General features: G+C 35.7%; 1 protein-coding gene across 1 annotated transcript in view; it reads left to right on the forward strand.

The window, feature by feature from the left end:
• Positions 1-1,421: 1,421 nt before the first annotated feature.
• Positions 1,422-16,453, forward strand: part of GABRA1 (gamma-aminobutyric acid type A receptor subunit alpha1) — a 58,608-nt gene continuing 43,576 nt past the window's right edge. Inside the window, exons 1-3 of the mRNA XM_049858820.1 lie at positions 1,422-1,761; positions 4,109-4,197; positions 7,714-7,826. Of these exons, the coding sequence (XP_049714777.1) occupies positions 4,124-4,197; positions 7,714-7,826 (187 nt within the window). The 5' untranslated portion in view covers positions 1,422-1,761; positions 4,109-4,123. The remainder of the gene's footprint in view (positions 1,762-4,108; positions 4,198-7,713; positions 7,827-16,453) is intronic.

A 16,453-nucleotide genomic window follows, 5' to 3' on the forward strand; every position in this document is an offset into this window, starting at 1 on the left:
ATCGCCTGTCTTAAGTTTTATTCATGTAAACTGGTTGCATTGCAGCATGTCAAGGAGCATTTAAGAATGAAAAAAACCTATAAGCTGGCCATTTAGTTTTTTTTTTTTTTTTTTCCCCGCCTGGCCAAGCTCCGCCCCTATCCAAAGCATCTGATCTGCTAGAAACCCTCTTGAGAAAAATGGCCAGCGAGTTCACCAAAGTTCTGATCTTGTCTACCAGAAGTAATAGGTGGAGAACCTCATCTTTTCTGCACCTCCTGCAGAGTCTGGGCGATGGTGCTGAAGGGACAGCTCCCCGTGGTATCAGTAAAGCGCTCCCCGGAATACAGTACCCATTGCCTCTCTGCTACAAACACCCATTCACAAAATCAGAGAAGGGAACCACAGTCATCCCTAATTCCTTGGGAATTTCGTTTAACTGATGTTAAAACACACCCACCACTCCCAAGTGTATAATTATCCGTGGGTGGAGGGCCAAGAGAGAGAGTAATACAGAAGAGAGCAGAGGGGGAAAAGAAGTAAAAGAGGGTTTTGTCCTGACTTGTAAAAATATTTTCATCAGCTTTCTCCCTCTCATCTTCCTAATTCGGAGAATGATGGAGTTCAAGGTAAGAATGATTCAGGAAATGGAGAGAGGCCTCTCTAACCTAGAAATGATTAGAGCAATTTATTTAAAGTTAAATTCTCTTCCTAGGAACCCAGCCTGATTCAGATTTAAAGACTCCTGTGTCTTCTCCATCATAGCATACACAAACAGTTGCCTCCAAAGATTAAAACAAAACCAAACCAAAAACTCGGTTCCCAAGCGTGTTCTTCTTGTCCTTTAAGCTGCAGATGAAGGTGGGATCAAAGCGCTGATAACCTGCAAAAGTGCGAATAGACTCCCTAACCCCGGTGGTCAATTCCCTACAGGCCCGAACTCTTCCCTACCTCCCCTCACCATTCGTGACTCTGCAAGACACAGACTTAGACATACCTGTGGGAGTGTGTGTGAGGTAACAGCGACACGAGAGTGCTCTCTCCACATGGATAAGCCTGCATCTCCCTGTTCCATAGCTGGCGTTCCTTCATATATATGCAGTAGCTAAATATTTGATCGAAGGTGGAATGGTTAAACCGATCACTGTGTTTTTAATGGGCACACCCTAAAATAGGGTGCTCATAAATTGCATGTGTGAAAAGATTCCTGGTGTAGTCTCTACGCCTCTAACCTCTTCTACCCTTTCCTTCCCCATCCCCCCCACCCCACCCCTCCCTACCCCCCCAAAAAAGGGAGAGCTTGCAGCAGATTGTAAAAGGATTTGAGTCTGCAGCTAGGGAGAAGGGGATTAGGGCCAGAGAAGTGCAAGTTAAATTGCGCTGCATTTAAAAAAAAATGGGCGGATTGGTCTCCAGATCGAGAGGCTGGTACCACCTTCCTTTCTAAAATAAAATCTCTCTGGCATGAAGTCACCGCCTATTTCACATCCGGTTTGCCCTGGGACGTATTACTACTGTCTTGATAAAGAGAAATCTTTTGTTGTATAGCTGCAGATTTGGGCATTGGGAAGCAAATTTGGGTGTGCAATCTTCAGCAAAGGGGCATGCAGAGTCCATGATGGCTCAGCCCGAGTGAGTGCGAGGCAGTGCGAGGACGCCCCTCCGCTGGCTCGCTGCGCGCGGGGACTCGGAGACTCGCGCCAGCTCCCGGCTCTCCACGATTCTCTCTCGCAGACTTTTTCCCCCGGTCTTGAGCGATCCTGTGCCCAGAGGGGGCTCGAGGTAAGTGCGGCTCCGGACCGCGACACACAGAGCTTTGAAGGTGGCTTTTTCTTGCTAGAGAGAAAGGGTAGCTGTAGGAAAAAAAGGAAAAAAAGAGAGAGAAAGAGGGAGCAGGGCAAGAGGCTGATCCCATAGCAGGTAGGAACAACGAACGCTTGCTTTCAGGGTGAAAACCTCAGCGATAATGGGAGCGTTATTTGCTCACTCTCTCCCGTTTTTCTTTCTCCCTTTCTTAGGCAGATTTGAATGCAGTCCACGGGGTGGGTGAGGACATGTTGTTTTGGTCTTTTTCTTTTTTTGCATGAGGGATCTAAGGTGAGGTGGGGAGGGGCGTTGGGGCATCGTTTAAAGTTAAGACACTGGGACAGAAAACCTGTCTCGCTGTGGATTCCAGGGAAGGCACTCTCTCATCCTGGCTGCAAAATGCCTGTTTTCTGCTTTCCAGTGGACGCTGCTGAAATGCCCTTTGGTGTAGGGGTCTCTCTCCTTCTGAACATGAAAAACTCAACTTATTATTTAATATGGGAGGCACGGGCCATGGGTGTTTGGAGTGTATGTGTGTGTGTGTGTGTATCTACGGGCAGGGCATGTGTATTTGAAGGTGAAGAGGCGGCAGCTTGGGGTTTCTTTTAAACTATTCTGTTTGTATTTGCAAGAAACTTTCTTACTCAACAACTCGAGTGCCTTGATAGGTTTGTTTTTCTCTTTTTTAAAATGTCAGAAGAGGGCAAATAGCTATGATGCCTTGACTTAGGTTTTTTTTTGTTTTGTTTTGTTTACCCCTTCTGGAGTCCTCCCATTTTATAAAGAGCGATAAAAAGATCAATAAGTCTAAGAGAAGTTGCTTTTCTTTCATAAAAGATGTTGAAGATTAATAAAAGTGTGAATTATAATTGTGCAATTTTGATGCAATATTTTAACATAGTGATATTTACCCAGGATTTCTTGTCATGTGCAATTCATCTGTGTCAAAACCAATCACTGAATTAAGTAAAACCTATGGTGAAACTCACAGTTCTTATCTCTAGATCATTTCACTCTAAACACATTAATTATGCTTTCTGCTTACATGCCTGTTTGTGATGGTTTTTACTGATTTAAGTGATTCTGGAGAGTGTGGAAAGCATTTGTATAGATGTATTTAAAGGCATACTACATTAAACTATAGAGTACTTAATGAAAAATATGCTTCGAAAGGTTTGCAATCCATTAATCACTAACCCTACTAAAGGCTATAGATTCAAAGATGTGCTAACAAATCCCATTAACATTTCTCATGTTATAACTAGAATTAACTATAGCACATTAGAAAATGTGATAGCAAATCTGTTTCTTAACCAGGTAAGTGCATTGAATAATAATAATAAAAAAAAGATGCCACAAATAGATGGTAAATGCTTTTCCTTTTAAATTCTCTAAGCGCTCCTTACTCCTTCATTCCTCCAGCAACCCACTACCAAATCTAAATTCAACAATCAGATGATGATTGATTGCACTTTACCTAGGAGGAAAAAAGATTCTCTTATTCATGCAAAGCAAAGCACTCCAGCTTCCATCTGTTTGAAATGAAACATTCTCTAGCAGCAACCTGGCAGAATCTGAGAAGGCTTAAAAGATAAATGTGGACATGTCTGTGTGCATTTTTGTGTGTGTGGTTTGCGTGTATGAGAGAAATCAGCACATGGCTTGACTATAAAGTGTGTCCTTTAGCCTCACAGAAGCATTAGTGAGCCTATTTAACCGACAATCACAGGCAGAAGATAGAAGCACGACTTCAGCATTCAACAGTGTGTTTCTTATGGGTTTAAAAAAGAGATGAATACAGTTGTTTTTCAAATCAAGGCACATTCAGAAAGAAAAGATGGATTCTGCCATCGGAGTCTGTTAACGTACCGTATCGCACTCCCAAACATGCTCTTCCTGTGATAGACACCAACTTAAAGAAACTCAGTGCACAGTTTAGTCATGGGAACTGAAGTCAGAAAGATCAAAATTTTCAGATTATAAACAGCAAGAAGTGAGATACTCAAACTATATTGGAAATACAAAACCTGGGGTAAACAATTCACAATTTTTTATGTTGAAATATACTCTCACTTGAAAGCATTTCAACTTGTATTCTTTTACAGGAGAAATTAAGACACTGATGTGTTTCTGAATGGAGAAATGAAAGGGAGAGTGGAGAATGGGTGGTCCAGGTTTCCATTGCTTCCAATGAGGTGTCATATCCCAGTGAGGTCATTTCCTGACTTCAAAGCATTCATCTGAACTGCCTCAGTCAGCCCTAGTGGTTAGAACCTGATGTTTCTTGCAAGAGACATTGATCTCCACTTGTTCTACTTTTCAGCTGCACAAGCTCGCGATGAAGAGAAGTCCGGGTCTCTCTGACTATCTTTGGGCCTGGACCCTCCTTCTGAGTGCATTGACTGGAGGAAGGTGGGGCTCTTTATTTTAAATCTGCATGAGAATTTCTGTAACTTTTCATTTTTTCCATCAGGGAGAAGACAATTGCCCTTGGATGAATTCATGACTAAGGGAATTCAGAAAACTTAACTGCAATAAAATTCCAGCTAAGAATAAAGAAAATAGTATGAAAAAAATACTCATCTTCTCTGCATGACATGTTAGTTAGAATACACTTAACAAGTCTGTGTTAAGGAATGCATTAATTCAACGTTTAAGTCTTAAATTGAACTTTTCACTGTTTAGTTGAAATGGAACAAATCATTCAATTTCCTAATTCACAAAAAAAGTTATCTCAATTAATACCTTTCTACTTTGAAAGTTAATTTTTCAACAAGGAAATTTCTAGCCAGTTGTAATTTCTAGCCATAGAGTAACTTATTAACTACACAAAAGTGGTAAGTTTAAAATAATATTTGTAATTTGAAGTTACAAGGCTCTATAAATGCAAATGCATATTCTGTTTTGAGACCATAATTATATAACCACATAGTAGTGGAACCTATAAGATGCAAACTTAAGATCAAAAGGTGAAACAAAACTTCTCTAAGCGTAAATTAATATAGTGACAACGTATATGAAAAATCTAATAATATGCTTAACTATATTCAAAATATTTGCCAATACTCCAACCCTAACATGTAAATATATATTAGCAGCTCTGAAATGACCAAATATTTCAGATTCTTCTTTTATCTGCTGTTACATTTCTTGAGTTGCTCATTCCTATGGCCCATAAGAAAGTCTTAGACATATTTTTAAAAACCTAAGACCCTGCTAAAATGAAGTAGAAAGCGAATCTTTATGAGCTAAGATAGAGGGATGGAATAAGCTGGAAAGATATATGAATCTAGGATTTGTTAAATTGAGAAGTTGCATGTTTTTATTTTCTGCTGTTGTGTGTGGTGAACACTGACTTGCAGACAGAAAATACATTATTGTCAGATAGTTTTAATCTAAGGAATTAAATGTCCTTCTCTCCATTTGAAAATTTGTGTGAAGTGTTACCATTATAATGACCTGTAGATGGAGTTAGTGCACAGTGTTTTATTATATAGTGGCTCATATGGTTTTTCATATGGAATCAAAATCAGGTACTGTAACTGACATTTCTCTTCAAATTATATACTTACTTTAGGAATCACCCTTTTGGCATGATTGTTTAATACCAAATAAATAATCTTGGTCCTTATCCTAGGGTTCTTCTCTGGCAATTACAATTGGACATGGTAAAATAGAAGTCATGGTAAAGAAGAACCTAATTAGAAAGTCATACACATACCAGAAAGATCACCATTCTAATTAGGATAGCAGAAATGCTGTCCTTGGGGAAGGAAATAATATTATTTGGCATTTGTATTCCAATGCAAACTCTTGGTGTAAGTGACACTTATAAGATAAAACCAGGTAGAAAATAATTATCTGAATTTGACATAAGTTCTAAATTTTTTTTTTCTAAAAACTTAGGGAATACAGGTAGAAGTAATAGACAACTCCCCATTCTACAGATGGTAGTAACAACCTAATGGCGTTCTGTCTTATCAACTCATATTTTTTTATTTTTATGCATTTTTCCTTTGAGTGCTTGATTAGACTTTCCTCACAACGTAAGGTGTGCTAGCACTTCTTTTTCTCCTGTATCAAGATGACCTTCTAATATCCTTGAAATTGCATACATGGCTGTTGGTTTTTTGACAGTGAATTTTTATAAATAATTGCATTCAGAAAACTACTTCTGCCTTACAGCTGTCATTTACCAATCAGGCATCCTGGAAGACACAAAGTTCACTGGAAATTTGATTTCAAAAAATAGCAAGATGTTTAGTTTTGCCAAAAGAAAGTAAATGCTCGAACTGCACCTTTAATGTTGAATTAAGGAGGAGGAAAAATTGTTTCTTACATTTTATATATTTAGTATCATTGATAGCTTGTATTTATAACTTGGTTAAATTAAATTTTTATCAGAAAAACAGCCCTTGCATTTTGCAGATAAAAAATTGATTACTTAGGAAACAATGTTTGATTTTAAAATGGCACTTAGATTGTATTTCTTGCTCCAGTAAAATAAGTACCTTCTGGTTTCAAATGTTCTATTTTTCTTAGATATATCAGTACTATAAATGCAAAACAGTGAATGAAAGCATATTAAATGGAGAGTTTGAAAGTGATGTATTTGTGGCAGTTTCTTAATTTACTCAAAGTCAGAGTTATCATGGAGTATTTCAGTGAGTGTGATCCATCCTAAGATAGAAAACTCTTCTCTCAAAGGATTTTAGAGGTGTCATACTAATCATTCCGTAAAATATGATTCAAGAAGTATCGATGGCAAGGTGATCAATGTAAGGAAAACACAATATTTGAACTGTGGTCACTACGTGGTTGAAGTTCAAAGACTATAAATGGTAAGAGAGCCAAGCTATGACTTGGATTAAATGGAAACAATTATTTGAATATATGAGAATGGAGATAATGTTTTAGACCAAGAGTTGAGCAAACCTGGGTTCTAGTTTGAGCTCTGCTCATAGATAACCATGTCACCTTGGACAAACACTAAAACTACACTATAGCTTAATAATATATAAATTAAGAGTATTGGAGTATATCTTTCCTAAGGTCTCCTTTACTTTCAAAACCAGAAATGATAAAAGTTAAATTAATTATAGATTCACACACACACACAAAACCCACTGCCGGCGAGTCGATTCTGACTCATAGCAACCCTATAGGACAGAGTAGAACTGCCCCACAGAGCTTCCAAGAAGTGCCTGGTGGATTTGAACTGCCAACCTCTTGGTTAGCAGCTGTAGCACTTAACCACTACGCAACCAGGGTTTCCAAATTATAGATAAATTATAAAAATCTGTTTATAAATCTTAGGGGGGGTGATTTAAAAATGTAATTATCCTAAGAAATCAGTCCTATCTATTTTTCCATATAACTATCCTAAATGTGTATCAAAACAAAAACAAAGCAAAACGTACATGTAAATGAAATGGATGAAAGTAGAGATGTTGGTAGGTAAAACCTTAGGCTTTTACTACATATTAAACTAAATGAAAATAAAACTATTAATTATTTTGGAAACTCTTATAAATAGATATGTATATTTTTTTAATTTGAGAAGTAGTTTCCTGTATTTGTTATTTTCCTACCATGCACTAACATTCTTGTTTTCCCAAAGAAGGTATGAATTACAACATGACATGATGAGTATTCAAAAAAGAGGGAGCTAAATCCATTTCCTGTAATTTCTTTTCCATATTTAGAAATATTAAAGAGCTTATCATCTATGAGAACAAATATGGGAAAATGGTAAGAGTTACAATATAATATCTCTGGCTTTACCAGAAGAAATTTTCAAATTAAGATTCAATAGATAGGAAAGTAGGAAAATCGGGCAAGGGTTTTATTTGAAAAGAGTTTTTTAATGAAAGTTGTATTTTTATAGTTTAGTTACCATCTCCTTTTATTCATTTATTTATTTTTTAGTTTTGGACAGCCCTCATTACAAGATGAACTTAAAGACAATACCACTGTCTTCACCAGAATTTTGGACCGACTCCTTGATGGTTACGACAATCGCCTGAGACCGGGTTTGGGAGGTGGGTCATGTTACTGTATTTTTATTTTACAGAATTAAACCTTTACTATGAGAGCCTTGTTTTCCCTGTAAATGTGAAAGTAATATGAATGGTGGCATGCATTTTAATGATTACTCCTATTTTTAACAGATTACTCAACATTAACTCAGTTTACCATGATAGTTTTCTACACATACCCATAGGTATTAAAAGGCAGAGACCAGTTTCTTGCAATAACATGAAAGAAATGTTGCATTTATTTGACAGGCACAATGTTTTCTGTGTAATGATTTGATTATGCAGGAAAAATGGGAGTAATATTCCCCCTTCCAGCCCAAAGACAGCACGCGCTTCATGCAGCACAGCCACGCCTGCACGGAATTCAAACAGGATTTCTCTAATTCTATCAACCTAAACATTTATTTTAGAATATCAAATATTGATCTTTTATTTTGTGTTAGATACCTCCACTCCTAGATAAAAGGCTAATAATAGGTTGTAATTATTTGGGTTTTTTTTTTAACCACACGTTTGAACTTTTATTCTCATTGAAGTTTTCTTGGTATATCAATTAATTAGTTATACTGATGGAAATCTCCTTGGGAAGAAGACTGTGCTTAATGATACAATATTTATAACAATAAGAGTAATTTGTCCTAAACATCGCACACTTATTTGAATAACACTTGAAAAAAATAATAAAACTATTATATTTGGCTACACAAAGACTAATGTAGCCAGAACAAAGTATTGATTTTAGAGAAAAACAAGTGAAGAAAGAAAATAAGTCATTTTTCAAAGTCACAGAGGAAGCGAAGGTTAGAATCTGTGATTCCCAACTATAAGTTATGCCCTATCTTTTCCAAATCATTGATGAAACTATTTAATAACAATACTTAAATAGCAATTAAATAACAATATTAAGAAAGCCACCCTTTCTTCACCTTAGACAACTCAGATATGTAAATATAAAAAGCTTAAGAATTCAAATTTTGATTTTACAACTAAATAGTAGCATAGATTTAAAGTCACATTTTACAAAATACTTTGGATACTGTAACCCCATGGATATGCATCATGGGTCTTCTCTGAGGTTACTGGATTGACATAATGGCCACAACAATGGACTCAAACATACCAATGATCATGAAAATAGCACAGGACCAGGCAACATTTCGCTCTGTTATACATAAGGGCATCATGAATCAGAGCCACCTTGATGGCAACTAACAACCAACGACAAAGATAATACCACCAAATGGCATAAATGCCTCTGAGGCTTTAAGAGGTACTAGCTTGTGCCAACGTCACAACTTAACTATACGTCAACCCAAAGGTCTTATCAGATGTCCTTTTTCAACAATTCCAAACATTCATTTTAGGACATGCTAAAATAAATTCCTTTCAATTTAGGTTCCACCCAATTTTTATTTGCTAAATTCTAAGAAAAAAAATTGGTTAAAATAAGTTGATCACAAAATGAGAAGGCTGATATATCAATATGATGATATACTAATATAATAGCTGTATACACCTAAACATCTGAATTAGCTCCAGAAAAATTGATTTAGATTCTTAAAAATTGAAATAAATTTCAAAGATGGCAGGTGGAGGAGGAATTTACAAAGGGAAGAAACAGTTAAGATAATATAACTTTTAAAAGGCAAGACTTTCAAAAATACTGATGGACATTTTCTGATTCCTTTATTGATTATCCTTCCTGCTCCGTCACACAAATCCCTACCAAATCAATGGCATATTATAACACATCTAAAAACCTGGCCTTCATTGTAGTTTAAGAAATTCTAATACTTTGACTGTGAATATGAACATCGTCTGAATGTTCTCTACATAATTTCAGTTTGTTAAAGAGTTTTACGCAAGAAAACCATACACAAACATACCATCTTTAAAGATCAGTTGTGTGGTCATACTGTTGCTTGCAGTGCAAGTAATATGCCCATAATTGCTCATTTCTATTTCACTGTGTATGTTACCTCATTAGTAAATATGCATGCCAAGTCTTTAAACAAGTATAGTCTAGTGGTTAAGTGCTACGGCTGCTAACCAAAAGGTCGGCAGTGGGAATCGACTCGACGGCAGTGGGTTTGGTTTGGTTTTGGGTTAGTCTAACAGGAAGCACTTTAACTACCCTTCATATGCACACCTAGACCATGAAGAGCCATGGACTTCAAGGATTTTTAAAGTAGACTGAGAATGGCTTGAAAAGCTAAATTTCAAGCCTTGGGATAGTGATAGAATTGTTCACGGACATAACTCCATTTTTTGCTATAATCTACTTTTAGTATATATTTAATCCCAGAAAATAACAAAAAGAATAGACATGTGCTTAAGGGACAGAAATAAGTTTGCCAGATGCAGACAAGTTATCTCCTTTTTAATTGAAATTGACATGATGTGCTAAAGAAGTGGAGAATAGAAGGACTCGGGAAAATTGGAAGAATGAATGAGCATTAATCTTTCCTAAAGATTATTATTATTATTATATTTTTGATTCTGGGAAACACTAATTTTGAAGACATATTGATAATTGACATTAAAACACATGAAAAACTAGCTCAAATCTTTCCCCCTATTTCTGTTTTAAATATACAATGCTAGAATATACTACAACTAAATGTTATTGCTTTAAGATTTATGAAAAGCATTAAATGTGGCTAAACTTAAATTTTTAATACTTTTCAGAGTGTCTTTTTTAGCTTCTACTGATATTCTTGTGCTTATTATATGTACCTATAAAGTCATCAACACTTTTTATGTATATTTTGAAAATGATTTTCTGTCACTAAAAAAGTACACTTTAAATAACAAGTACAGATTTTAGAAGTGTTTTAAAATATAATCAGCTCTGGAATTAGTGAAAAATATTAACACCAGAATTGGAGACTGTGATAGGTTAAAATTATGTAATATATATCTTCTGCAGAAATAAAGGAATTTAATGTCTTTACCAAATATTTCTGGTAATTTAAGTATAGCATACTAAGAATCGAATCAACTCAATGGCAAAAGGTTCGGTTCTTTATTTTGGTTGTACATTTAAGTAGGTTTTCATTTCAAAATGGCCCCTTTGGTTTTAGATGAGTCATTTGCTTTAAAACGAAAAGATTATGTAGAGAACATATTCAAAATATTACCATCAGTTTAGTAGGGGCAAACTTTTCTTCTTCAGCTTGCAAATGAAAGGGTCCTAATCTCTTCTTTATCGTGACAAAATAACGAACATGTACAGAAGGTAAGGATATTTTGTTCTGAATTTCCTCGGCAATATAAAGTGTGATAAGCTGAGACTTGATAATAATGAAAGATACTCTTGTATGTAGAAATTCATTATGACCTGTTTTTCAGGAACTCACACTGGACCGAAAGGTATAGCATTACTCTTTGAAGATATACACCTTGGGTCCAATAACTAAAAAACATAAAATATACAACCTGGTTGACTCAGATGATAGAAAGCAGTTTGCAGATATTGTAACACACTATTTCAAAAGATTACCTTTTTCAGGGTCAAGAGCAATTTTGAGAAAGTGAAAATAAAAGGATAGCACAGAAGGAAATGTCCTGGAAGGGATTTTTTAAAGATAGGAGAGAGAAAAGGATTAGAATGTGTGGAATACTTATAATTTACTATATTCTAAACAGGAAAATAAATTGGCTATGTTTATAATTTAAATACAAAATAAATGTAGAAAACTTTAAATAGAGTTGAATTGAAATAATCAGTAGCCTTAAAACACGAATCAAAATCATAAGTAATTGTTGAATTCACTCTTATTATTATTTCCTTTTTGGGGGGCAGAATATGAAGGGTTGCATCTTCCTTGCCAAAAAGGCAGAACAATGCCTTTGAGGCACTTTTGGCTGAAGCATAACCAAAAAACCCATTGCCATCGAGTCAATTCCGACTCATAGCAACCCTATAGGACAGAGTAGAACTGCTCCATAAAATTTGCAAGTAGCACCTGGTGAATTCAAACCTTTTGGTTAGCAGCCGTAACTCTTAACCACTACACCACCAGGGCTGAAGCATAGTCAGTGTAAAAGAATAAAATGGCTAAGGAAAAAAAAAATGGCAAAAGTCAGAAAGAAATAAAAGGGAGAGAAGAAAGTAGAGCAAAAGAAAAGGATAGAAAATAAGGAGAGAAGATAGAGAGGAGCGAGAGGGGTGGAGAAGGTCAGAGAGAAACAGGAATTGGGGAAAAATAGGATCATGTATTATGAGGAGGAGTCATCCCTTGTTTAATCAAAGTTCCTTTTTTAGTTTCAAATCAGGACAAAACAATAATATTCCTAGAAATTTTATCTTCTCAAGGTTTCTCCTTCTTACCTGTGAGTACAATAAACTAAAGAAGCCTGGATTTTTCTCCTGTTCCCTAAAAAATTAATTAATGCTCCCCCTGAATAACACTCCCCGGGGTAAAATTTCAGCCTCTACCATAGTGACTTCTCTTTCACCGTGGAAATGAGGCACAATCACCCCTAAACATAGATCTAAAGGTTAAACCTGAAGGAAGATTTCAGATTTTGAAGGACAGTTAATGACCTTCCAGTGACATCGTTTTTCACTTCTGCTATGACGAAGTCCCAGGATAAGCCAGGCTGATGTGTAGCTTTCTGTCTGGAACGTACCACCAACCTGAGAGTTACCTTTTCTCCTGCCCACACAGGCCCATTCTCACCCACCTCTCTTACAAAAAACATTTTATTCTACAGGAAAAAAAAAAAAAATTCATTTCATTTCTTGGAAAACAGATTAGATAAAAATCAAAATCATGCTTGACTGTAACTCAAACAGGATAGTCTTGGTTGGGGTACATTTTGAAGAAATTACAGAAAAACTTTTTACCATCTCCCTCCCTGTTTATGATAGTACCTGGAAATGTTCTTATAATACCTAAATTCAGCCTTAAGTTTAATCTTGATGGATGCCTCTTAAAGATTTTATCACCAGGTATAGAAGATAAAGGAAAGAGACATGAATGTCTATTCATCATAGGACAAACAGGGCTGGTTGGGTGGAAAGGTAAATAAATGGATGGTAGGTAGGAATGTACACAAAGAATGGAATGTACTAAATTTTTTTTTATTCTAAATATTTAAAAGACATTTTGTTGAGATTTTATTCTTTCTCTTGTAAGTGCTATAGTTTGTTTTTAAGATTTTACTTAATTGAAAATGTCAGTTAAATTTTTGTCACTGGAGTTTTCTCTCAATGTATTTTGGCAATAAAATGTTACTTAAGAAGTAATCTATGATTCAGAGCACACTTTATCTTCTTAATATTTGTAATCTTGGATTATTTAAGCCCGTACAGGACTTTTTTTTTTTTAACTTCTTTGAGTCCAATCATTGCAAGAGATCTCCGTCTTTAGAAATAAGCATTCCCCGCTCCTAAAGAAAGGTAATTGGGTTAGTTAGACAGGCCCTGAAGCTGATAAAATAGTGCTGACTCTTTAGAAAAGTAGCTTGGGATCTTGGATTGTGTTTGTTCATGTCAAAATAAGTAAAGGTGGAAAATTTAGAGAACTTTGAAAAAAAAGTGCCAGATCAATTTTTTTGTGAAAGTTTGTGCAACTTTGTAGAGTTTAGGTGACTGAAACATAGGGAAGGCCATATGACTTACACTTTTTAAAAGTCAACATCGCTCTGTCCTATCTCAAGATTATAAGATGCCTGATTTTCACACAATCATTTTTTTATTATATTTGTATTCTGTGTGATGTTGAGATCAGAAGGAACCATTTCATTCATGTTCAACTAAATTTCATGCACATATTTTGGCGTTATCTTAAAAAGCTAGAATTTCAAAAACTCAGAGGACGAGATACCTCAGGCAGAACATGATGGCATTAGATACAACAGGAAGATTCTAAATCAGTGACAACACCCAAAGAAATGAAAGTAAGGTTAGGTTCATGCAATCCCTTTCTTTTTTGTCACACATACTTTACTGAAGAAATAGGTTTTAGGGTTATTTTTGAAATTCTACTCTGGAACCCTTCCTTTTGAATTTGCTGTCATTTTATCTGGTGCTTTTAATGCAAGGTGTGGAGCAGATGCTCAGACTTTGGCATAATGCAATCCATTTCCACAGAAATAGTATATCTAGATGTTCCATAATTCACTTGCATTTCAGAGAAAAAGGACACCAAACACCCAAGAGGCATTGTTAAAATGAACAGAGAATACCTTTTGACCTTTCCTCGCTGAGAACACCAGTCAGCTCATGAAGCCAGCTTATCTAATGAATCCAACTAGATACCCAAAGGAATGTGCTAGAACGTTTAGAAAACGTTCTCTTCTCATCTTTCCTTGTTGTATATAAATCATCTACCTGATGCAGGCCAAGATGTCTCTAAGAAAAACTGTACCCACTGAGATGATATTCAAGTTGTAGAGGCCATAGTATTAGTAAATGACTGCAGTTTATTTTTCGTGCAGTTACCCTTGACCTTTTCACAGAGCTTTCACTTTCTATCTAGATTCTAGTACCAATGTCAAACCTTTAAAAAATGCTTTCTGAAGATGATTGCTTTTTTCAGGTCGAATCTAAATTCTATATTTGAAAAACAATATAGTGTTCCTGAGAAGAGAATCTCATTTTTAATATTTATGGACTCTGTCCCGTTTGGAAAACTTAAAACAAACCTAAGTCAATGGTATATCCCTTCAATATTGTTTTTATGTAACTAAAATGCTACAGTGGGAACAGGCAATAGGATGCCTCAGAGTTATTGCAAAGTTTGACAATTTTAACCAAGATTTATACAGACCATAGGAAACTAATTCCTCCAACAGGGCAATGCACAGTCTTTCTAAAGCTTAGCCTCCTCACAATAGATAATATCCATATTATACCATAAGGAGGGAATTTATCAGTGGGAATAAGGTAATGTCTGCTGCAATAAAATTTACCTTTTGTCCTGGGAAATGCTTGTGTCTTCTGTCTTTGGAATCCAAAAACACTAAAAGATCAGGAATTGGTTAAACACCTTGAGACTTGAGTCTCTACCCCATAAACAAAATTAAGTAGCTGTACGTATCAAATAGGGGCAAGTGGCCAACTTCTCTAAGGCATTAATGGAATATAGGCAGGCTTATAGGAAAGGAAGGACAGAGAGTAGACATGTTGCTCTAGGCAGAACATCAGGGAGCTGAACCATAGTCCAATCCAGAAGAATACATTGATGTTTTTGTGCGGAGCCCAGGATATTTTCAATTTCCAAACAGAACTGTTTCAAAGTGGTACTTTGAGATACACTTTATTATGATGACTAACATTAGTTCATTTAGTCTTCCTGTAGAGACTGTCTCTGTGAATTAATGGACACAAAGTAGCTTAAAAAAAGTAACAGACCTGCTTCATAAATTGTGAGTTGAGGGAACTGAGTCTACCCAATACTCTTTTGAGTTTATCACTAGACAGTCAATGGCCAAAGCTATATGGTCAATGTCATATTGAATAAATTGTTGATAGGCATTCCTAATAAAATACCACCCAAAATTCTTCACTGTTCATTCCCACTTCCAAAGTGCTTTTTATAATCACTCTTGCAATTCACTGTGTATACAGCATCAGTGATCTACTTGAATTGCAAGTATATCATTTCATCTGATTACCCAAAGGCTTCCTATTGCATTGGAATAAAGGTCCAACTGCTTATAGAAACCCTCAAGGCTCTTCATGAACAGCCCCGTCTTGCTACTCAAGCTTCATTTTGTATCAGTTTAGCAGCATCGCCAGGCTCCAGATACACTGGACTTTCTGTTTCTTAAACACAACACATTGACTCTCACCTCAGCTTCTTTGCCTTGTTCTTCCCTCTCCTTGAAATGTCTTGGCTGAACATTTCTAACCTTCCTGGTCTCAGTTCAAATGTCACCTCTTTGTAAAGACAATCTTTCAAAGCATTTTAATGATCTGAAATTAACTAGTATGATTCTTTGTGTTTGTGCTTAACTTTCTATCTACCTGCCATCTATCTACCTGTCTACCTATCTGTCTATTATCATCTGTCTATCTATCTATCTATCTATCTATCTATCTATCTATCTATCTATCTATCTATCTATCTATCTATCTATCTATCTATCATCTATCTATCTATCTATCTATCTATCTATCTATCTATCTATCTATCTATCTATCATCTATCTATCTATCAATCATCTGTCATCTATCTATATCTATCTATCTATCAATCATCTGTCATCTATCTATATCTATCTATCATCAATCATCTGTCATCTATCTATATCTATCTATCTATATCTATCATCTATCTATCTATCTATCTATCTATCTATCTATCTATCTATCTATCTATCTATCTATCTATCTATCTATCTATCTATCTATCTATCTATCATCTATCGCCTATCTAATCTGTTTTCCCTAAGATGATGAGGTGAGCTACAGTCGAATGGAAATACTTTTACTTCTGTTCACCATTGTATTGTTGTTACCTAGAACAGTGTCTGCCTAGCACATAAAATATGACCAATAAACATTTGTTGACTAGATGAATATACCCAAGAAATACTTCTTGAAGTGTAGGAAATTCCCAGCAAGGACAGTTCTACCACTGTCTATCACCTACACAGTATACAATATAGTGTGAGCA

The sequence above is a fragment of the Elephas maximus genome, chromosome 2 (assembly GCF_024166365.1).
Source record: "Elephas maximus indicus isolate mEleMax1 chromosome 2, mEleMax1 primary haplotype, whole genome shotgun sequence".
NCBI classification, from domain to species: domain Eukaryota; kingdom Metazoa; phylum Chordata; class Mammalia; order Proboscidea; family Elephantidae; genus Elephas; species Elephas maximus.